This window comes from Odontesthes bonariensis, chromosome 20 (genome assembly GCF_027942865.1).
Source record: "Odontesthes bonariensis isolate fOdoBon6 chromosome 20, fOdoBon6.hap1, whole genome shotgun sequence".
Classification (NCBI taxonomy): Eukaryota; Metazoa; Chordata; class Actinopteri; order Atheriniformes; family Atherinopsidae; genus Odontesthes; species Odontesthes bonariensis.
In genome coordinates this window covers 843,534-867,848 of record NC_134525.1, presented here as the reverse complement: position 1 = coordinate 867,848, position 24,315 = coordinate 843,534, and the positions used below count along the sequence as shown (strand labels likewise).

The 24,315-nt window shown below is 41.6% G+C and overlaps 1 protein-coding gene across 1 annotated transcript; it reads left to right on the top strand.

Annotated features, from left to right (window-relative positions):
• Nucleotides 1-4,605: 4,605 nt before the first annotated feature.
• LOC142369899 (uncharacterized) lies at nt 4,606-23,795 on the top strand. The gene is made up of 4 exons (XM_075452309.1): nt 4,606-4,745; nt 12,346-12,445; nt 12,978-14,345; nt 22,502-23,795. Exons 2-4 carry the CDS (start codon nt 12,428-12,430, stop codon nt 22,883-22,885), a joined length of 1,770 nt encoding a protein of 589 aa, XP_075308424.1. The 5' UTR covers nt 4,606-4,745; nt 12,346-12,427; the 3' UTR covers nt 22,886-23,795.
• The last annotated feature ends 520 nt before the right edge of the window (nt 23,796-24,315 follow it).

Below are 24,315 nucleotides of genomic sequence, written 5' to 3'. Positions count from 1 at the left end.
GCTGAAGAAACAGAGAGAGAAGACATACGAAGAAAAGTGATAGAAATCTGCCAGTCAGTTCTACCAGAACATAAACACAAGCTGCCTGATGCTATCGACACCGTGCACCGACTTGGAGCCAAACGACCAGGAAGCTCCAAACCCAGAGGGATCATCATCCAGTTCATCTCCAAAGTCCTCAGAGATGCGACATGGAAAGCAGCCAAGACATCTTCGTACCTGAGGGACAACCAACTGAGATTCACTGAGGACCTGTCCAAGGATGACAGAGAACGACGCAATAAACTGTGGCCCATAACAGACAAAGCTCGCAAGGAGGGCAAACCAGCTTACTTCGTTGGAGGTCGTGGCTTTATCAGTGGAACAGAAGTCTTCCCTCCTTCATACTCACCTAAACCTTCAAAATGATCATTTCGCGAACTCTTTGGCGCCTTGAGCCTGGTCTACACTCTGCTTTCACTTTTAGTTCCTTTTTAACATTTTATATTCACCTTTAGTCAATATATAATTTAGTTATAAAGACTTACCTTGTTCTTGGTGTAAGAGTCTAAAATACTATAGTTAAACCAAAATAGATAGAAAAGTGCTATTTTTCCCTTGTTTTTGTTTTTTTATGGTAATTATTTGGTCAGGCTATTTACCGCTTTACTACTTAAAGCGTGCAGCTCTCGGTCCCCTTTCTTTGTTAACACACCCTTTAAAAGTTTAGTTCTTGTTCTTTATCCTTTGTTATTCTTATCAAGTAACTTTGTCCGTATCATTAGTATCTCTCAACGCTAGGGGGTTAAGACAAACAGCTAAACGCAAAGCGTTATTCTTATTTGCCAAACAACTTAAAACAGATTTTTGTTTCTTTCAAGAGAGTCATTCTACATCTACTGACAGTCATTTCTGGAAATCACAATGGGGAAATGAAATGTGGTTATCTCACGGATCTGAGCGCTCCGCTGGTGTCGCTACACTTAAAAATATTTTTTCTGGTACTATATTACATACTGATTGCGACACCCTAGGTCACTACATCTGCTCAGTAATTGAATGCCTTAACAATACCTTTATTGTAATTAACATATATGGTTATAATAATAAAACGGAAAACAACAAACTATTTGAATCTTTAGAAGAAAGAATTACTTCATGGCTTTCCAAATACCAAGACTCAATCATTTTAATTGGTGGGGACTTTAACATTGCCTTAGACAATACGATCGACAGATGGCCTCCAGGGCGGCAGACCTCATATTGTGACACTTTAAAACATTTTATGGAGAAATTTAATGTTATAGATATATGGAGAGAAAAATTCCCAGATGACAAAGTCTTTACATGGAGCAATAAAACAGGATCCAGACAATCCCGAATTGATTTTTGGCTTATTTCCAAATGTATCAATAAAGACAACATTGCTGTCAACGTACTTGCCACCCCTCTGACTGATCATAGAGCTATTCACATTAGCATCCAAATTTATACTCCTGATAATACACCTTATAAATGTGCTTACTGGAAACTAAATAACTCTTTACTAAAGCATGAAATAGTTCAAGCTCATATTAATAAATTAATTATTTATTATTGGAAGAAGGCTAACAAGGAAGGGTCTTTCTGCAGCAATTGGGAACTTTCCAATTTTGAAATTGGCAAATTTTTAAGACGATATGGAAGTCAGATTTCTAAATTGAAGAAAGCTGAAGAGGAAGAAGTCATAAGCAAGATCACCTCCTATTACCTAAAATCCCCAGAAGAAGTTCCGGAGGAAGATAAATTAAATTTAATAGAACAGCAAAATAAACTGGATGCCTTATATAAACACAAGGCTGAAGGGGCCTTTATTAGATCTAGGAAACGATGGCTGGAAGAAGGAGAACAAAATTCTGCTTACTTTTTTAGGCTTGAAAAATACAGATCAAAAATAAACTCTATTTACCAACTAAATATCAATGACAGTATCTCCAACAATCCTAAGCAAATTGCAACTTTTTGTGCCAAGTTTTACTCTAATTTATACAGCTCAAAATATAATAAAGAGATTTCAGTATCATTTCTTAACAATATTAAAAATGTAAAACCTATTGATGTAGAAGATAGAAACTACTGTGACAGCCCATTTACAGTGGAGGAAATTTCTAAATGCATCAATGCACTGAAGCCCAATAAATCCCCCGGAACAGATGGTTTATCTGCTGAGTTTTATCAATCGTTCTCTAATCATATAGCTCCATTTCTCTTACAGGTATTTCTAGAAAGTATAGAGAACAACACTCTCCCTCCTACCCTCACTCAAGGCCTAATAACACTCATTCCAAAACCAAACAAAGACCCACTCTTTATTGATAATTGGAGACCTATATGTCTGCTCAATAATGATTATAAGATTATGGCTTCAATACTTGCTAACAGAATTAAAGAGGTTTTGGATACAGTTATTGACGAGACTCAGCCAGGATTTATGAGAAACAGACACATTTCTAACAACATCAGACTTGTGTTAGACTTACTTGATTATTCATATTTGGTGCCTGATGATAGTTTTATTCTTTTCCTGGATTTTTATAAGGCCTTTGACACAATCGAACATCAATTCATTTTTCAATCCTTGGAAAAATTTGGTTTTGGCCTTTTTTTTTGTAACGCTGTCAAAACATTATACTCCAATTGCAACAGTGCTATTAAAATGCCAAATGGCACCACCCCTAGATTTGACCTGAAACGTGGCATTCGCCAAGGATGTCCCATTTCACCATATTTATTCTTACTTTGCTCTCAAATCCTTACAACTCATGTTTCCAACAGTCCTGTACAAGGAATCAGCATTGCTACTAAAGAGCTTATAATCAGCCAGCTGGCTGATGACACCACAATATTTCTAAGGAATGCAAACCAGATCACTCTTGCCTTAGAGGTGGTTAATGCTTTTTCCAAGGCATCCGGTTTATTTTTGAATTTAAAAAAATGTGAATTGCTAGCAATTAAAGATTGTACTGCTAATGTTATTTGCAATATCCCTGTTAAACAAGAGGCTACTTATTTGGGAATTTTAATCTCTAAAGACCAAAAGTTAAGAAGCTCCTCTAATTTTACACCAATTATACAGAAAACCAGAAAGAAGCTAAACCAGTGGCTTCAGAGGGACTTATCTCTAAAAGGAAGAGTGTTGCTTTCCAAAGCTGAAGGATTATCCCGACTGACATATGCTGCTCTCCCCTCACATTTAGACAACAAAATCTGTAGAGACATTGATCGTATGCTTCTTAATTTTATATGGAAAAATCGTACACACTATATCATGAATAATTATGAATCAGGTGGTCTTAACTTTCTCGATTTCTCTACCTTAAATAACACATTCAAAATTAAATGGGCTAAACACTTCCTCAAAAATCCAACCTCTATCTGGAACCTCATACCAGGTCACGTTTTCTCGCGCTTTGGTGGCTTTAACTTCATTTTAAATTGTAATTACAATGTTGAAAAACTTCCTGTAAAACTCTCATCTTTCCATGAGCAGGTGCTCTTAGCGTGGACGCTCATTTATAAACATAACTTCTCACCTCACAGATACCTCATCTGGAACAACAGAGACATTTTCTTTAGAAACAGGTCACTCTATCTTGAAACGTGGGTTCAAAATGGGATCCTACTGGTGGCTCAGCTGGTTAATAAGGAAGGTAAACTTCTCAGTTACAACGAATTTTGTTCAATATGCAAATTTCCAATTAATTTCCAGGAGTTCTCCATGGTGGTTGATGCTTTACCTTCGGGCACTTTAATGCTGTTTAAAAACACTAATTATACTCTATCTGTTCCACCCAGTATCCCTGATCCAGCCGAGTCATCTGTGGGGAAAATCTGTTTTTCACAGGAGATTAGGAAGAGCAATAAAAGAATACGCAGGTTGTTCCCAGAATCTATTATTTCTCGTTCGTCGGTAGAAATTTACTGGAGCCGTTATATCCCAGATATCCACTGGAAAACAGTTTGGATGATCCCCCATAAATATTTAATTATAAACAAGGTGAAGGAAGTGTCATTTAAAATTCTCCATAAAATTTACCCTGCTAAACACTATATGATCAAATTTAAAAGAGACATAAATACTAATTGCAGCTTCTGTGAGGATCTTCCTGAAACTTTAATACATCTCTTTTGGCTCTGCCCTTTCACACGTAGGTTCTGGTCAGAGTTTAGCAGGTTTATTAATGACCATATTTTAAAAAAAGTTTCCTTATGCTGGGAAAATGTTTTATTTTGTGTCTATAGATTTAAAAAAAAAGATGCTAAATGTTTCTTTATAATAAACCTGCTAATCCTCTTTGCTGAATTTTATATTCATAAATGTAAATCTGCTAATAAAATACCATGTTTTGCTGTTTTCATTAAAGATATGGAAATATATATCAAATCAATATCAGACTCTACAAATGAAAAGGCTCTAAGGACAATTTCAATATGTACGTCTTTGCATGTTCTTATTTAATTATCACCCCTGGTTGTTTGTATTGTATTGTATACTTCAATATGTTGGTTTGTTGTATACTAATATTGTTTAAATAAAGTTCTTAAAAAAAAAAAAAAACTCTGTTGCGCGGCTCCGTGAGCCACGTGACTTCCGCATTCCTTCCTCTCTTCAGAAGTCTGTGGGGGGCGCGCTGCTCTCTGTGTGCGCCCCTCTGGTCTAAAGAGCAGAAGACCACCAGAGACTTTTGTCTTCTTGGTTTTTATGGAGCTCTGAAGCAGCGCCGCAGGTAAGTTTTCCAGTAATTAACAGGAATTAACGGGACACATGCATTACTGCGCGCTCCGCTGTGCACATCTCCGGCTTGGTCCATCACTGCTGATGAGAAAGCATTGTTAGCTAGCATCTGCTGCTAGCTTCCAGCTGCTGCTAACTGTGTCCCTGTGGGCCCCACAGAGGAACTCTCTGTATCTGTATGCAGAGCTGGAGGGTTGTTGGTGTGACTGCAGGAGCAGCTTCATTCTGTCTGTGTTTCTGCATTAAAGCACACAGCAGAGGTCCAGCTGCTGATGGCAGCTAACGCAGCTAAACACAGCGGGAAGCTTCCAGCATGGTGGCCGCTGTTCGGTTCGGCTCCGGTGTTATGCCGAGAAATGCGTCCCCCGGCGCGGGAACGCGCATCGCTCGAACTCGGGACAGCCTGAGGAACTCATTGTGTACAGCTGATCCCACTTTGCTTGCTGCAGTCGTTTCTTTGATGGTTTATGGAAACTTTGATTGAATTTGTACTTCCACTTGTTTGCTAGGTTTAGCATTTTGAGTTAGCCGACTCTAGTGTTTCCACTCAGTGGTTTGTGTGGTTAGAGTCAGGACCATATCAAACACTGTCGCTGCAGTTTCATTCTTTTGATTCTCCTAAAATAATTTTGTTCTATTTCTGAAGAATGCAAAATTCAAAGTCATGACAGAAACTTTGATTCACTCGCTTAGTGAATTTTTTTAAGAGTAAATGTAAAGCTTTGAAATAAGTAGTATACCCTTTATTTATGTATTTATGTTATTTATGTATTCATTTAATATATATATACATATATATATAATATATAATTCTAATACAGTGAATATGTTTGATACTGAGTGAGTGAACAGTCAGGATGGTCCTGAGTTCAAGTGTACACGCCTTTGTCAGAAATTTTGGATGAAAGGGATTTTACAGTAGAGTAAAATATGTGCACGCTCCGTATCATGGACGTCCTGCATTTGCCATAAATTCTGTAATCCGGGCGCACTTTAAATGACCGCAGTGATTTAAAACGCTGATAAATGAGTCTCTGCGGCTCCAAGAAAGAAAAACGTTGATAAAACACATCGTCAGTGAAGTGACCGATGCACATTATGGGTCAATATTTATGGGAAACTGCGTCGTAAATGTTAAAGTTGTTGTTTTTGTGCTCCGTCCCGCTAAGACGACAGTGACGTCATCAACAGCGCTCACGCGAGCCATGGCGGTGTTATGCAGAGAAATGCATCCCCTGTCGTCTTAGCGGGACAGAGCACAAAAACAACAACTTTAACATTTACGACGCAGTTTCCCATAAATATTGACCCATAATGTGCATCGGTCACTTCACCGACGATGTGTTTTATCAACGTTTTTCTTTCTTGGAGCCGCAGAGACTCATTTTTCAGCGTTTTAAATCACAGCGGTCATTTAAAGTGCGCCCGGATTACAGAATTTATGGCAAATGCAGGTGTAACCCACATGGTTTTCATATTATTTTACCCCTCCGTATTACTTTGCCCCGTTATTTCCTTGTCTCTGCGCTGCTTTTACTCTGAGCCAATCACCGCGGTCCTTGCTCACATGTTGGTCATTGGTCAATGTGGCCAATCAGGCACAGTCTTAAGGTTGCCACAGGTGTTGTCAGGTAAGAGCAGTGGGGAAGCCAAACGAGAGCAGGTTGCAGGTCAGTTCACTATTTGCGCTGTTTAAACACTTTTAATGGCTGCTGGTTGCTTGATCTCAACTCGTTCACATTTTAGGAGTCCCCTGTATGAGCAGACAGCAGAAAAGCCTTACGGGATCGGTTAAAGACGGAGCTGGTGAGTCTGAAGCGTTAGCGATTCGCGTTAGCATTAGCCGCTCTCATTCATTTGTATGGGCTCGGTTAGCCTCGCTTAGCTACCTGACTTGTTGGGTTCAACTACAATTTATGGTTACACCAAACCACTGATCGTGTCCACGTTTGTGTAGTATGTAATGCCGTATTGTATGTACATGTGCAATTGTTGTGTGGTGTTTATGAATGCACTTAAGCACTTTAAGTCTCACTTTGCACTTTACATTTTTCATGTATTTTAATTACAGCTAACAACCTTATTAACTTCTCTGATGTATTATAGTACAACCCGTGCTATTTAATTTGAACTTGTGCACACTGATATTGAGAATGTACATTATGATTTATTAGGAACTCTGGTAGAGGTGCACCGAAATGAAAATTTGTGGCCGAAACCGAAACCGAATAATAATTAATCACTTGGCCGAATACCGAAACCGAATATTACAGTTCAGTTAAGTTAACAAAAGTTAGATTTTTCACCATTTTTAAATATTGCTTAAATCTACGCCTTACAATAAATGTTTAGACATGTTTTTCAAAGAAAATAAATGTTTATTTGAAATCTTCAAAAGTTATTACTAATAACTAGAGATAAGTTTAATTAATTCCCATTTTCAATTCATTCTGGGGTTTTTTTCATTCATTTCATACAACAACAAAAAATACAACATATTATAAATGCGTTCCACAAAAATGTAAAAACATGGAATATAACAAATTATCTGAGTGTCCTTTTTGGCATAGAGTCTAGGTACCTGCTCCTTCAGGAACAGTGGCAGCATTTTTTGTAGTTTGTGTGTTTTGCCTTTTAGTGATATTTTAGACTGAAACTACTACGGTGAGAAGACAATTCAACTTGGCTGTAAATGCAGGAGTTTTTTAAAAATGTATTTTGAAATACGTGCTTTTATGTTGAAACAAGTAAAACAGGAAGTAGCGCCGGTTAGCTCCGTGAGCTTCACACAGAGACCGAGGAGCACCTGTAGCGTGATGTTACCTGCTAGTTTATTTTTATTTCATCACTCCATACTTCGTGGTGTTTGCTGTAACTGTGTGAATGTGATGCAGAGGAGAAGTGGAAGTTAAAGAATCCTAGTTCTGACCCTGCAGATTGCCTCTGGGGAATGACTCTGCCGTTGGTTGAGAAGCAGCTAAAGTGGCCAGTATTACTTTGATTATTTATTGGTACCAGCGACCTGCTAAGAATGCTATTTATTTAATGATTACAACAACTAATGTTGTCTTTTATTTTGTTTTCTCGAACATTTAGTTCTACGGTGTTGATGTGGCGTTAATAAACATCTGTGAAAAGAACCGGAGTCTCGCATCCAATCAATGAGCGGCATATTGGCAGAGTTTACAGATGACTTTGGTCCTGTCGACTCCACTGTCTGTGGATAATTTTGCGTCACCACTATTCGGCCTCCGATTCGGCCACTCATTTGTCTTTCGGCCCAAAGACGAATGTGTTTTTTTTTTGCGTTTTCGGCCGAATATTTTCGATTGCCGAATATTCGGTGCACCTCTAAACTCTGGTGCTTTGTCACAGGCCAGGTTCCAATGTGATGGCGAGCTAAAGGAAGGCCTAGCCTAGAAACTCTGCATCGTCCTCTCCTGCCGGGCTGGTAGGGGGCTCCTTGTGCCCAGACCCATAACTCTCGCCCCACACTCTACCTCGGGCCTTTTGCCAAAAGCACACAGCACTTTAACATCCAAGTCAAAACTCAGACGTGGGTTTTTATGGACTTTATGAACTGAACTGTGGGCTGTTGGGAGGGTATTTGTGTTTTTGTGTTGCAATGGACTTTGATATTTGCACTGCAAGGTTTAAACTGCAGTTGCATTGTAATTTCTATGAACTGTTACTTTGAATGGCCATTTACTTGAATTTATATTACTGTACATACAAGCACTTTGTGGAAAAAATATATGGTACCAACAAAAAGCAAACTTCAGTCTCCTGTTCCTTCCTCTGAGAGTTGAATACTAGATCTCTGATACTAGCCTATACCTATATACTCTTCACACTATTTCCATTTTATTAGCATACCTGCTACACAGGACGTCCATGATACGGAGCGTGCACATATTTTACTCAACTGTAAAATCCTTTTGGGGCGGTCGGTGGCGTAGTGGGTGAAGCAGCCGCCCCATGTACAGAGGCTACAGTCCTCGCTGTCGCTGGCCAGGTTCGAGTCCCACACCGAGCGGCCAGGGCCGGCCCAAGCCTTTATGGGGCCTTAAGCAGAATTTCATTTGGGGCCCCCCTACCACCACCTCAGCTGCAGATGCCTCATTATTCCATAGGCTACACTGTTATGTGTGTAACAGACCCTCAATCATTAGCATTATTTGTAATCATCTTACATCATACAAGTGTCATTCTTGTTTTAAACCTTAAAGGGATAGCAAACTCATAAATATGGTTTAAAGGTGGGGTAGGGGTTCTTTTTCTGGAGCATTTTTTACATATTGCTTGAAACACTCTTCACACCCCCATTGCAACCAATTAATTAAAAGTTTTGACACAAAAATGAAAAGTTTTAGTGGCTTCTAGAACGTACAAATTAGGATAAACACTATCCAATCATACTGAACGGACCGTTAACGATGTTTGGATTCTGATGCGTCTATCAAACTGCAATCTGCTCCCCCTCCCCCTCCTTCCCCCTGTGCACGTACCCTGCTCCGTGAACGAATTACGCGTCCAGAAGCTTGGCAGGAAGCTAAACTAGAGCCAGCTTGGCTAGCACCTAGCATTATTAAACGTATAGTTAGCATATACTAAATACTAAATTCGGCAACGATCGATGCTTGCTGACAGAACAGCGCTCGTGCACCTTCGTGCTCGTGAACAAGCATTGCACGTTCATGGACTCTAGAGGCGTGGCTTCTGGGAATTCTGAAGAAAGAGGTTGGGACTTTTGACCTGTGTATTTTCAAAATGTAGCTTCGCTGGACTCAAAATCCAGGATCTCCTACCCTACCTTTAAAGGGATAGCAAACTCATAAATATGGTTTAATTAACTTCTACATAAAGAGTGATGTATAAGTATGGCTCATTGATTTAACTATTTGAAAGTAACATCAGCAGGCTGGAGACTGCATTTATAGTAAACATGTTAAATAGTTTAATTTCTTTCAGATGTGCAATGGTGTGCAAAATGTTCAAAATCCAAATACAAAATAGAATCAAATGACATTCATATTATCTTACAGAAAAATAAAGTTGTAATTAAAAAATACTTAAATAATTTTGCCCATCGGTGGCAGCAGCCAACAGGAGCCATAAATTAACCTAGTATTAGTATTTTGTCAAAATTGATTTTTTTTTTTTTCTGATGTAATACAATTTCGTTTAAATTATTCAATATTCTTTTAATTTCATGTATATATTTACTTTTTTATCACAACGTCTCGGTGCTCTTTGGGGCCCCCTGGTGGCGTGGGGGCCCTAAGCGACCGCGTAGTTGGCATATGCCTTGGGCCGGCTCTGCGAGCGGCCCTTTGCTGCATGTCTCCCCTCTCTCTCTGCCCCTTGCGTTCCTGTCTCTCTCCAACTGTCCTGTCATTAAAGGCATAAAAAGCCCCCAAACAATATATATAAAAACAAAACAAACAAACAAACTGTTAAATCCTTTTGATCCATAATTTCTGACAAAGGCGTGTACACTTGAACTCAGGGCCATCCTGACTGTTCACTCACTCAGTATCAAACATATTCACTGTATTATAATTAAATAAATAATTGATACATAAATAATAATGAATACATAAATAAAGGGTATAGTACTAATTTCAAAGATTTACATTTACTATAAAAAAAATTCACTAAGCGAGTGAATCAAAGTTTCTGTCATGACTTAATAGAACAAAATAGAAATAGAACAAAATTATTTTAGGAGAATCAAAAGAATGAAACTGCAGCGACAGTGTTTGATATGGTCCTGACTCTAACCACACAAACCACTGAGTGGAAACACTAGAGTCGGCTAACTCAAAATGCTAAACCAAGCAAACAAGTGGAAGTACAAATTCAATCAAAGTTTCCATAAACCATCAAAGAAACGACTGCAGCAAGCAAAGTGGGGATCAGCTGTACACAATGAGTTCCTCAGGCTGTCCCGAGTTCGAGCGATGCGCGTTCCCCTGTCCGGGGGACGCATTTCTCGGCATAACACCGGAGCCGAACCGAACAGCGGCCACCATGCTGGAAGCTTCCCGCTGTGTTTAGCTGCGTTAGCTGCCATCAGCAGCTGGACCTCTGCTGTGTGCTTTAATGCAGAAACACAGACAGAATGAAGCTGCTCCTGCAGTCACACCAACAACAGGTTGGAGGTACATATCCTGTCAACAAAGACAGATTGATCAAATCCAATATGGAAGTGTCAATTAATGGGAAAACCTCCTTGAACAGTCTGGTTGGGATTGGGTCTAAAACACAAGTTGATGGTTTAGAAGAGACTATTGCTGTTGTTAGTTCAGAGAGATCAACTGGGCAGAAGCCGTCTGAATACAAATCAGGTTCTAAAGATACTTCTAAAGCTGCTGTACCTGATGATACATCACTGATAATAGTGGGAAGGACTCCATCAATCTTCTCTCTGATAGAAACAATTTTATTGATAAAGAAGCTCATGAAATCATCACTGCTGAGAGTTAAAGGAATAACTGGCTCAGCAGAGCTCGGACTCTTAAGCCCTATTCGGACGGGACTAGTTTAATGGGGGGACCTGGGGTAAAGTAATAATAACCGGGAAATCTAGTCCCGTCCGAACGCGCCATGTCAGTAAAGATAGCGGAGTATGTCGGTAAACTTTGTTGAGAATTCTACCTCCTGTGAAACGTTCCGGAGTATCTACCGTAGGTAATACTATTCTCGTGTGAATGCGACCTTCGGTAATAAGTACGGAATATGTCGTCACATCCTTTTACCTGGTCGGCGCCATGTCTGTGTACAGATGGGGTTTACGGAAGTGAAATGAAGACGTGCATAGCATCCAGGATGTGACGGTTGTGCGTAACCAACTCCTCCTCCCATGTTAGATGAATAGTACAGGGATTTCTTGTCCCGTCTGAATTGGTCATTTCTTCTCCCTGGCGTCGTCTGGTTAACCAACATTACCATACGTCCCCCCATTGAACTAGTCCCGTCCCAATAGGGCTTTAGTCAGCCTGGCTACAGCGCTGAAGAGAAACCTGGGATTGTTCTTATTCTCTTCTATCAATGATGAATAATAAGCAGTTCTAGCTTTACGAAGGGCTTTCTTATAAATTATTAAACTATCTTTCCAGACTAATTGAGACTCTTCTAAATTAGAGGAACGCCACTGTCTCTCCAGCTTTCTTGCAGTCTGCTTCCTCACGTGAACATTTTTGACCTTTGATCCCCAAAAACGACGCCTATGAAACATCTTTCTCAGATACTGTAGTTTCACCGGTAGATCTTAACACCAGTGTTATATGGAGAACTGCGTGTCCATCAGGGGAACGCTAACAGCTCAATAAAGGGAGTGGACTGGTCATTTGATAATATATCAGGTCCCAACTGGACATGTTCCCTCCACAACCTGACCTCCACTGAGTGGAATGTAATGGATTTATGTTATCCTTAAAATAAGGAGAGTGTGCTTTTTCACTTTATCCTATCTGTCCCAAAGGATCTTGAACTTAAAGGTCCTCTCCCAGACTGTCTTTGTCCAACATACTGTTTTGGCTGATGAACATGAAACAATGATGGGGGCTAATGAATATCTGATGCTACAGGTGCTCAGTGGGCTCAACAGGTGACGCAGGAGGAACGTTGGCAGACATTTTGTTTTCTCAACTCAACCGCTACAGATGGAAAATGGCTTCTTCAGAAGAGGTGAGACGGTTTCATTATGATACAGTTCCCAAAAATGTATTCTGGCCGATTACATATCGGTCAGCTGTGTTAGTGCTACAGACCTCTGAAGAGGGAGAATGTTTAGGTTTCGGAGTTGAGGATGAACCATGATGCTCTGATATCCCTGTTTCTGATGGGATGATCTTCAGTTATCAATATTTAACAGGTAGTTTACCTGCCTCAGTGTTGTAGGTTCCATCAGAGTCCTCCTGATGGCAGATCTGAATGGAGATATGTGCAGTATCCCACTGTGTAACTACAAATTCATTCAGTATTCAGTTTGACTCTGTTACAGGATCAGTGAATAATCTATATAAAGATATTACCAAAGATATATGAATTCAGGATATTTCAATGTTAGTCTGGTAAATTTCAGTCATTTTGTGTCATAGATCTGTTATTACAGAGGTGTTTATTTCTAATAGCAGTGAGAAGGAGTTGGCTCATGTTATTGAGATGCTAATTACATATAAACTTTGTTCTTCATTGTCTCTCTTTTTTGTCTCTTTAGGAGTTTAAAAGCCCAAACATAGTGGAACCTAATTCCCTTCAGGATAATGATGAAGCTCTGTCAAAAACAGCAAAAAGAGGGAAACCACACAGCTGTGACCAGTGTGGGAAGACTTTTAACCAGAAAAGTCACTTAACATCACATCAACGTATCCACAGTGGAGTTAAACCTTTCATTTGTAACCAGTGTGGGAAGGCTTTTACTCAGAAAAGTGCCTTAATAACACATCAACGTATCCACAGTGGAGTTAAACCTTTCAGTTGTGACCAGTGTGGGAAGGATTTTACTTATAAAAGTGTCTTAATAACACATCAACTTATCCACAGTGGAGTTAAACCTTTCAGTTGTGATCAGTGTGCGAAGGCTTTTACTGATAAAAGTGCCTTAACAAAACATCAACGTATCCACAGTGGAGTTAAACCTTTCAGTTGTGACCAGTGTGGGAAGGCTTTTATTTATAAAAGTGTCTTAATAACACATCAACTTATCCACAGTGGAGTTAAACCTTTCATTTGTGGACAGTGTGGGAAGGCTTTTACTGATAAAAGTGTCTTAATAACACATCAACGTATCCACAGTGGAGTTAAACCTTTCAGTTGTGACCAGTGTGGGAAGGCTTTTACTGATAAAAGTGCCTCAAGAAGACATCAACGTATCCACAGTGGAGTTAAATCTTTCAGTTGTGACCAGTGTGGGAAGGCTTTTACTTATAAAAGTGTCTTAATAACACATCAACTTATCCACAGTGGAGTTAAACCTTTCAGTTGTGACCAGTGTGGGAAGGCTTTTACTGATAAAAGTGTCTTAATAAAACATCAACGTATCCACAGTGGAGTTAAACCTTTCAGTTGTGACCAGTGTGGGAAGGCTTTTACTGATAAAAGTGGCTTAATATCACATCAACGTATCCACAGTGGAGTTAAATCTTTCAGTTGTGACCAGTGTGGGAAGGCTTTTACTCATAAAAGTGCCTTAATAACACATCAACGTATCCACAGTGGAGTTAAACCTTTCATTTGTGGACAGTGTGGGAAGGCTTTTACTGATAAAAATGGCTTAATATCACATCAACGTATCCACAGTGGAATTAAACCTTTCATTTGTGGACAGTGTGGGAAGCCTTTTAGTCAGAAAGGTACCTTAATGAGACATCAACGTATCCACAGTGGAATTAAACCTTTTGGTTGTGGACAGTGTGGGAAGTCCTTTGGTTACTTCCTTGCCTTAAAAAAACATCAGCTTGTCTGCAATGGAGCAGAAGCATGCAGTGATTCCCAGTGTGATGAAAATGTAACGACTCCACGTGGCTTTCAGAGTCACCAACAAAGCCACGGCAGAAAGAGACGATCCAAGAAGAATCACTGTGAGGTATGTACATCAAACACTTATTTTCCCATCTCCTGATGAGTTTAGGATTTAACTGAGCAAGTAGGCAAGAGGCTCCCATTGGAGAAGGACAGCGATGTTTTTTTCCTGCATTCGGACATACAGGAACTACTGACCACGGCCCTCAGTTCCTGGAACCATTTCAGCTCCTTCTCCTCAGGCAAGGCAATTTTATTTATAGAGCACAATTCATACACAGGGCAATTCAAAGTGCTTTACAGCTACATAAAATTACAAGAAGGCAATAAAACCATTAAAAAGGTATAAAAAAATAAAAGAAAGAAATTAAAAAAGAAAGAAATTTAAAACCCATTAAAATAATCATTAATTAATTAAAAAGTGAAGAGTGCAGATAAAATACTTTCAGGTGTCATATGCACAGCTAAATAGAACTGTTTTCAGCCTGGATTTAAACATTGTCAGAGTTGAGTCCTGTCTCACATCTTCTGGAAGACTGTTCCAGATTTTAGGAGCATAAAACTGAAACGCAGCCTCAGCTTGTTTAGTCCTGACTCTGGGCACCAGCAGGAGACCCCTCCCTGAGGCAGGAGACCCCTCCCTGGGGCAGGAGACCCCTCCCTGGGGCAGGAGACCCCTCCCTGAGGCAGGAGACCCCTCCCTGAGGCAGGAGACCCCTCCCTGAGGTTCTCAGAGCCCGAGGTGGTTCATATGGCTCTAACATGTCAGAGATGTACTTTGGTGCTTGACCATGAAGAGACTTGTACACGAGCAGAGCTGTTTTAAAGTCTATTCTCTGAGCGACAGGAAGCCAGTGCAGAGACCTGAGCACTGGACTAATATGGTCGTATTTCCTGGTTCTATCAGGACTCGAGCAGCAGCGTTCTGGATGTACTGCAGCTGTCTTACAGCCCGTTTAGAGCCCAGTGAGCAGGCCGTTACAGCAGTCTAACCTGCTGGAGACAAACGCATGGATCAGTCTCTCTAAGTCTGCTTTAGACACTATTCCTTTGATTCTGGCAATGTTTTTTAGATGGTAAAAAGCTGCTGATGTTACAGATTTAATGTGGCTGTTAAAGTTCAGGTCTGAGTCCAATATTACCCCGAGATTTCTAACTTGATAGTTAGGTTTTAGAGAGAGAGTCTCAAGGTGACTGATAACACTTTCTCTTTGTTTCTGTGGGCCACAGACAATGATTTCAGTTTTGTCTGAGTTTAGCTGGAGGAAATTGTTTTGCATCCACACACTGATCTGTTCGATGCAGCGACACAGTGTATCTACAGGCCCGTGTTCTCCTGCTGTCAGTGACACGTAGATCTGAGTGTCATCTGCATAATTGTGGTAGGACACATTATAGCTGCGTATTAGCTGGCCTAGTGGAAGCATGTACAGATTGAACAATAGGGGTCCCAGGATTGACCCCTGGGGAACCCCACAGGTCATAGCCATTTGGTCTGAGACACAGTTACCAATTTCAACAAAATTTTCTTGTCCTCCAGATAGGACTTGAACCAGTTTAAAGCACGACCAGAGATTCCCACCCAGTCTTCTAACCTCTGTAATAAGATCGCATGGTCAACTGTGTCAAAGGCAGCACTCAGGTCCAGCAGAACTAAGACTGTGACTCTGCTTGCATCTGTGTTCAGGCGGATGTCGTTTGTCACCTTGATCAGAGCTGTCTCAGTGCTGTGGTGGGGCCTAAAGCCTGATTGGAAAGTATCAAAAGCATTGTTAGACAGGAGAAAGTCACTAAGCTGTTGGTATACAACTTTTTCTAGGACTTTGCCTAAGAATGGCAGGTTTGATATGGGCCGGTAGTTGTTCAGTACTGTGGCATCAAGATTGCTCTTCTTTAGAAGAGGCTTAATGACAGCAGTTTTTAAGGCCTTTGGAAATGTTCCAGTCTGGAGTGAGATGTTGACTAGATGAGCAAGTTGTGGTAACAAACTGCTCAGCACAGACTTTAGGAATCTAGTGGGCAACTCATCAAGGCAGCACGTTGATGAACTCAGACTGCAGATGGTCTCTGACTGTTTAGTCAGTAACAGGTGTGAAATGTGTCAGCTCTAGGTGTCTAGCTGGCTGCAGAGTAGTTATTTGTGTTGTGGAAATTATTGCATTTTTAATGCCTTGAACTTTGTCATTAAAGAATATTGCAAACTCATTACACTTGGATGAAGAAATGAGTTCTAAAGGCAGTGAAACTGGAGGGTTTGTTAATCTGTTTACTGTAGCAAACAGGACACGAGAGTTGTTACTGCAGTTTTTGATGATTTCAGAAAAATAACTCTCCCTCGTTCTACGCAAAGTCTGGTTGAACACACATAGCTTTTCTTTGTAAGTCTCATAATGAACCTGGAGCTTTGACTTGCGCCATTTCCGTTCGGCTCTCCGGCACTCCCTTTTCTGAGCCCTGACCGACTCTTCTTTCCTCCATGACGCCCTTTGCCTACTTTTAACCATTCTAACCTTGACAGGAGCAATGGTATCCAAAACATTTAAGAGACTTGATGTGTAAGAGTTCAACAGATCATCAACATCAGAACACAGGGTGTTCTCAAACCTAATCATTTCCATAAACTGTGTCCCTGTTCTGTCATTTATGAGTCTTCCCCGAACAACTGCAGACCCAGCTGGTGTTTTGGGTAAAGTAAATAGGTCGAAGAAAACACAGAAATGGTGAGATAAAGCAACATCCACAACATTCACGTTTGAAATAACAACACCCCTTGAAATGAGCACATCAAGAGTGTGCCCTCTGTTGTGGGTGGGCTCAGTCACATGCTGAGTTAGACCAAACATTTCAAGGACAGCAGTGAGCTCTTTAGCTTCCTTGTTATGCGCTACGTCCACATGCACATTCAAGTCCCCTGTTATGACTAAACAGTCAAAAGCAGTGCACACAATTGAAAGTAGTTCAGTAAAATCATCAATAAAACAATTCTGTGGTGGTTTATAAATGGTGATATAAAGTATGGAAGATTGTTTAATCTCCATTTTGAATGACACAAACCCAAATGACAACTTGTGGGTGGGTATATTGTCCCTGAACATGGCACAAACACCCCCACCCCTCTGGTTTTCTCCTGTTTCAGACACAAAATTGAAGTGAGGTGGACTAGACTCAATCAGGACTGCATTTGCTGTGTTTTTGTCGAGCCACGTCTCAGTTAAAAACATAAAATCAAGATTGTGAGAGGAAATAAAACTATTTATCAGGAATGATTTGTTACTTAAAGATCTGACATTGAGTACTGCGTGTTTGAGATTAGTTATAGTTGAACTGGATGCTGTGTTCTTGCAAGGGATATGGATAAGATTTCTCTGATTGGACAGTCTGATTGTACCTCTCTTCACTCCATCCTTGGACCTCTGGTTGAGATGGTGTTTACCAACACAGAGGCCCTTAGCGTCCTAGACAACAGCATTGACGCTGTTGGAAATGACAGCTGTGGGCACCGGTGGTGGGGGCCAAGCTGGGGGGGCTTTGGTCGATGGAGTAAGCTGGGGAGGGAGAGGGGCTCGATGCTTCTTTGAGGATAGAATTCTTGATCTTGCCATGTTTGGCGTGAGAGGAACCATTTTAATCCCCGATTTCACCAAGCTTTCAAGGTGATCAGGAAGTCTCCTGGGTGACGGTGGAGAAGAGAACGATGGTGAAACATCTCTGGAGGGTGTAGATGCAGCAGGTGGGTCCCAGGCCTGTGGTGAGGCCCGTGGTGAAGGCGATGGTGGAGCTGCTGAATCCTGTGTTCGGGATGCTGGAGGTGCTGCTGTGGCTGCTGTGGCTGAATCCTTTGCTGGGTCCTTGGGTGGCGAGGCAGGAGCTCTTCTCTGGCTCGTCTTCTCTCTCTGCGGCAGCACAGGACCCGGTCCTGGTCCTGGTCCTGGCCCCTTCTGATGCCCCAGAGCGTGGAGAAGATTATCCGTCAGTCGTCTCACTCCACCTCTGTTCAGGTGTGGGCCTTTTCTTTGAAAGAGATCATCTCTTTGCCAGAAAAGATTAAAGTTCTCGATGAAATGAGGTCCTCTGGACTCACAGACTTTGGACAGCCATGTGTTCAACTGAAGCAGCCGGCTGAATTTGTTGATCCTCCTGTCGATGTTTGGGAGAGGTCCGCTTATGAATGTTGGTATTGTCACTTTATCAAGACTCTCAAAAAGTTTCTCAAAGTCTTTTTTTAAGATTTCAGACTGATTCTCTCTGATGTCCACTGCACCCACGTGCACAATCAGCTGTTTCACCCCTTGGTGTTTTGCCAGTACCTCTGGTAGTAATCTTGTGATGTCAGAGACAGTGGCACTTGGATAGCTGCATGTAACCATTCTGTTTATGTTTATATTAGATATGGCTCCGTCTCCAAGCACAAGAGTATCTTTGACCTTGACACTCGGCACAGTTTCTCTGTCCATCTGCTGCTTTGTACCGTCTCTCTGTCTGTTACACTCAGTCACATTTGGCTCTGACAGTGGTAAAAATCTGTTTGTTAACTTTATTCCGGGTGATGTTACATATTCTCTGTTGATACCAACAGTTTGACGATTCTTCGGCTTTGCACCAAGTCCATCATACGTGCCTTTACAGAGTCTTGGAAAAGACACAGTATCATTTAGCTTTAAGTTGGAAGTAGCAGTTTTTTCACCCTTTCCTTTGGAAGTAAATGTGGACTTCTTACCACTGGATTCCATTGGGAGCGTTTCATGAAGTCCCATTTCAGTTTCTAAGGCAAAAATCCTTACTTGTAGCACCCAAATTTCTTGTTGATATATCCGACAGCTTTCACAGGGCATGTTGAAAGGATTGTAGGCGCTGGCTCGTCAGATAAGATGTAAAAAGAATAAAAATGATTTTAAAAAGTCTTGGTTCACTTAAAAGAAAAAGAATAAAATTATATCCAAGACTTGTGGAAAGAAGTAAAATGATTTAAAAGCAAATAAAGCGATAAGCAGCAGGAGGAAGCAGAGACACGTCTGCACTCTTCAGAAGCAGGAGCTGGGTCTGTTCTGGTTTCCATAGGAACACATCTGACATCCGTCATGCAGACCATGAACACGGTGGCCTCCCCGCTCTCCATGTTAGCTTCTTGCTGGTGTTTTTTCTTCTCTCCTTACTTTTCGTTGGTTTTGTTTTGTTGTTGAATGTGGCGCTAAAGTAAGACGTCGCTGTCGCAGACGGCTGCGTCGCATCAGTCCCTATCAGGGTCCCAACTCATGTGTGAATGCAAAATTAAACAGGTCCCCTGGGGAAGGGCAGTTATTAGAAGGAAATTTGAGGTGGACCGTCCTTAGAACTGCTCTGTCTGAGTGCGGCTATAGTCTTGACTCTGAATGGCCCACTGCCTTCTGCGCCCTCCCCTTTCTCCTGGGCCTCACTTACATGGAAGGTTGTTAAACTTTGTGATCGCTGGACTTCTCGTACTGGAGCGCCTCCTTTTTGCTGCTGATATTGAACTCTTCTTTGAAGGACCAGCTCCCACCTGACTGCTGAGGGGGAGCATCAGCTTGCTTTTGTTGCCGTATAAGGCCATACTCGTACCACTCTTTAGTTAATCCACAGTGGAAAGTCACACCAGCAGTGGGCACAATTTCCTGAGTAGGATGTCATGTTGGTATATCCTGGCTTTAAATTCTCCTGAAAGGCCAGAACTTTTGGCTGCTTCTGGTTATCCCTCCAGGTCTTGGTTGACATGGTTTCTGCTTGACTACCCACTGAAGGACCACCTTTCCCCTCCTCCGAATCCTCCTCAGGATCTTCCACAGATGCACTTATAGTTTAGAACACCTCTTATACATCTGGTATAGCAGTCCATAGGGTCCTGGCATTGATCTTGTTCTAACAGTCTTGACCACTGATTGGATTTCCTTTCAGTTAACTCCTTTGATATTAAAGTCTCTGGTTGGTGCAGGTGGACTGATCAGGACTTTATATTCTCTGAGGTCTTTCTCCCTAGTTTAGTTTCTGTAGGTGGTGTTGAGATCGTTGTCCATCCCCTATTCCGGTGAGGCGATGTGCCCCCCACGTCACTGACATAGCACCTGTTTGGTAAATCCAAAAGCAGCCCGATGTGTTTTTATTTTTTCCATTGTCCGGTTCTTATGACAGCCTGCTCGTTGGAGGGTCAGGAGTTTATTCCTCAGGATGCCTTTTAGTTCGGATTTCTCATCTTTCCACCTTCCACTTCAGCTATTTCCTCAAAAGCAGTTCTTGTTTCAACTGGAGGATTTGTTCTTGGAATTCTGTCTTTTGATCCCTCCTCTACCAAACCAAACCTTTTTGTGGCAATGCTGGCAGGCGTGTTTGTCGTTCCCTGGAGTTTTCTGTCTGCCATGTCCTTCTTGGTAGCTTCCAGAATACCATCCAGATGATCAAATTTGTGCCCTTCCTTCCCTTTGCCTCCTGGAAGCCCCTTTAACCATGGCTGGTGTTTTAAAGCACCTGTTGCTTGAGCTTTCAGGGCTTGGGGGTTCTTGCTTTTCTAGCCAGATTCCCGGCACGGCTCCTCATGTCACCTTTCCCTGCAATTTCATCTCGCCCTGGTGGATTTCAGGCTTTGGGAGTGTTTGGAGGTCTTGCCACATACATTAAGTTGTTTTGATGTAATTTGTGTGATCGCATGGGTTGTTGCCTGCTTATCTGTCTTTCGGGGTGCTCAGTTTCATCTCCTCTTGGCCTCTCTTTGGGTTATGTTTCTTTGGGAGTTTTTAATGCAGGTTTGCGTCCTCCCACACAAAAGCTGCAGGTTGAGTTGCTGCCCCTTCCGACCCGGATGCATCTGTCAGCTTTCCCTCCAGTTGATCCTGGTTTACTCATGGTCATCCACCATCCTAATGCTGGAGTTCCCTGGCCAAGAAAGCTTATCATGGTTGTAACGTGCATCTCTTGATACTCTTGTATACATCATCAGTGATAGTACCTTGGGTCATACAGGGTTTTGGGTCTTTCAGGTTAAACCCCATCATCCAGGACCACCTGTTTCGATGTTTTTGCAAAAAGCATAAGGTCCAGTCTAAGCCTTTTCTCTGATGTCTTTAGTAAATCTGAGCTGCTTCCCCAGGTCCACCCGCATCTGCTTGAGTATTCTGCCAGGAGCTGGGATGTTCTCCTGTTCTAATGAATGTTATCTGGTGGGATGATGGTTTGAAGAGTTTCCTGTTGTTGATGGCACTACAAATGGACTCAGTGACCACATCCAGCAACTGGACGGACACAAATCAAGATAATATGTGGTTCTGATGCCTATGCTGACCTCTAATGAGCAACACGGCTCCTAGGTTTAGAACTGACTGACGTCTAAAATCAAGAATCTGTTCTGTATGTTTGCCCCATTCCCGCCCACAAACAAATGGCCCAGGTGCTGAAGGCAGCTGCAGAAGAAGCCACCTCAGCTATTCTCTCTAGCAAACACCGCCCCAGGAAGAATCCCATCCCCTTTCTTAGGGCTGGAGAGAAGCCTCCATCCTGCCCGCAAACAAATGCATGTTGGCTGTCCACAGCCTCAGATTGGCAGCTGAAAGTGGACCTTGGAAAACAGCTAAAGGTCCCTGAACACATCACCCAGACAAGACGAGACAGACAGACTTGCTTATTCACTCAGACGCCACCAAGCGGGTGATCATGTCGGAGCTAACTGTGACCCCAGGAAGATCACTGATGATGCATCCCAGCGCATCCTAGAGATGTTTCTGAACTCCTGGACGTCTTTGGACCGTGCTGCTTTCATATCTCCATCTCGACTAAAACGCCTCTTCAAGCGGTCTCTGTTTGCTTGTTTGGTTTGGTTTAGGATTTCGATGCCAGATTATTGGCACTAACAGAGCAGAAGCACCACAGTTTGCTTTCATTTAGATAAATCAGTAAAGTAAACGCAGCCCAAAGTGCAGAAATCAGGACATTTCCTCAGAAAAATTGTGGAAAGTATTTGTTCTTTGTGCTAAGAAGGAATTTGACTTCATCAGGCATCAAACTGTGATCTGTTTTCTAACTGAATGCTCCCAACTTCTAGTTTTAACCTCCAGATATTAGACTGAAATCAAACTCTTAGCTTTCAGTTTCCTACAACATTGGCAGATGTCTGTCTTCTTCTTCGGTGGTATTGGTTGAGTTCAGAGCCGCTGTGTTCATTGTAAAAAGCAGCAGGAGACCCTGACCTTCCCTGTCTTTGTGTCTTTGTTGTTTCAGAAGCAGAGCGGCTCAGATGGAGCCAGTTCTGAGCCCTGTGGGCACCGTCCCAGTGGTGAACAGGACTGCTGTCAGCAGGGTGGCTCATCATTCACCACTGCAGCGGACCTCAGAAGACAGCAAACAGTCCAGCGCAGACAGAAATCCTTCAGCTGTGGACACTGTGAGAAAAGCTTCCCATCAGCAGGTCAGCGCACGCTTCACGAGCGCGTTCACACTGAGGAGCAGCTCGGCCGCGACACCAGTCGGTCCGCTGCTCAGAAGCCCTCCCACCCTGAATATGAACTGTTCCACTGTTACCGGTGTGCTGCAGTGTTCGTCTCAGCATCTGCTCTGTCTAAACATCAGCAGGATCACCAGGAGCAGGAAGAATTCCCAACATGAAATGGCTGCAACGCACTCGCTGCGTCTGAACGGACAGAGAGAGCCTCTTCTGGGCCAAACTTCAGACTTTAAAAGCCACAGTTCAGAACTCATTTCCTCTGAAAGTTGTAATGTGCCACAATAACAAGAATCTGTGAGGAAAAAAAAGATTAAAAACTCTTTCTATTAGTATCTGGAAGCTTTGCTGGATGAACAGAAATGGTTTTCTTACTGCAGGAAGAAGCATTTCTGACTTCTTCCCAGCAGAACGCTCGTATTACACAATGTATACAGATGCAGTTTGGAGTTCCAGTGAGATGACTGCTATCTCCAGCTCTGACCACTAGGTGTCAGTAGTTCAACAATGTTACCCGAAGCTTTCTCAGCATCAGGTTGTCTTTTATTTTCAGAAATTTGATTTCATTATATTACATTTTATTATTTTCAATTTTCTTTTTATTTTATAATCTTTGAATAACTGTCGTTTTATATTCATAAATACTAAAAATTTTACATTATTTCATGTCATTCTTTCCTGCTCTGCGCCATATCTCTTTCAATGAGGACCCGTCTAAACAGTCTCACCATGACATTTAGAAACAATATTAATGATAACATATACTGTAAATACATCCATACAATGATAGCAGAAGTTTTTTACTGGATGACACCATTTTTGTCCTTTTTATTTGTATTTATCTTTATTTAGTCTGACTATTTGATGATTTTTAAGTTGATGCATTTTAATATTTTGTTGTCAGATCGTCTTCATTTTAATACATTTCTGTTTATTTCCCTTTGATTTGTTTTCATTTCATTCCTTTTTCTCGTCATGAAATTTTACTTCATTATATTACATTTTATTATTTTCTTTTTATTTCATAATCTTTGAATAACTGTCTTTTTATATTCATAAATACTTTAAATTTTACATTATTTCATGTCATTCTTTCCTCCTCTGCGCCATATCTCTTTCAATGAGGACCCGCGTGACTTTTGACCCTCGTAAGGCACCGTCTTGCAGCAAAGATGGTGTATTTGTAGGAGGATGTCTTTATATTGACGGTTCCGCCTGGTTCAGACAAGCTTCCGTTCCTCGGATGGTGAAAATAAGTCAGAGTGAGACCTCTTCATCACCTCCTTCAGAAACGCCTGATTCATGAAAACAACATCATGGAGCTGCAGACACGGAGTCTTTAACGGACATTTAAGGACATTTATCACCGCGCAGCTCTTGGTCATTGAGTTGTATCACATCAAGGTAACTATCAAACAGCTTTAACACCGACAGCAGCCGATATCAACATTTAGCAGCTGTCAGTGAGCTGGAAAGCTGTCATTTAGCTGGTTAGCCAGCTGGGGGCGCTGACACCGAGGCGTGGGGAACTCAGAGGAATCTGAAGGGACCCAAAGTTAAAGGGGAACTCCGGGGCATTTGAAGCGCATTCCCA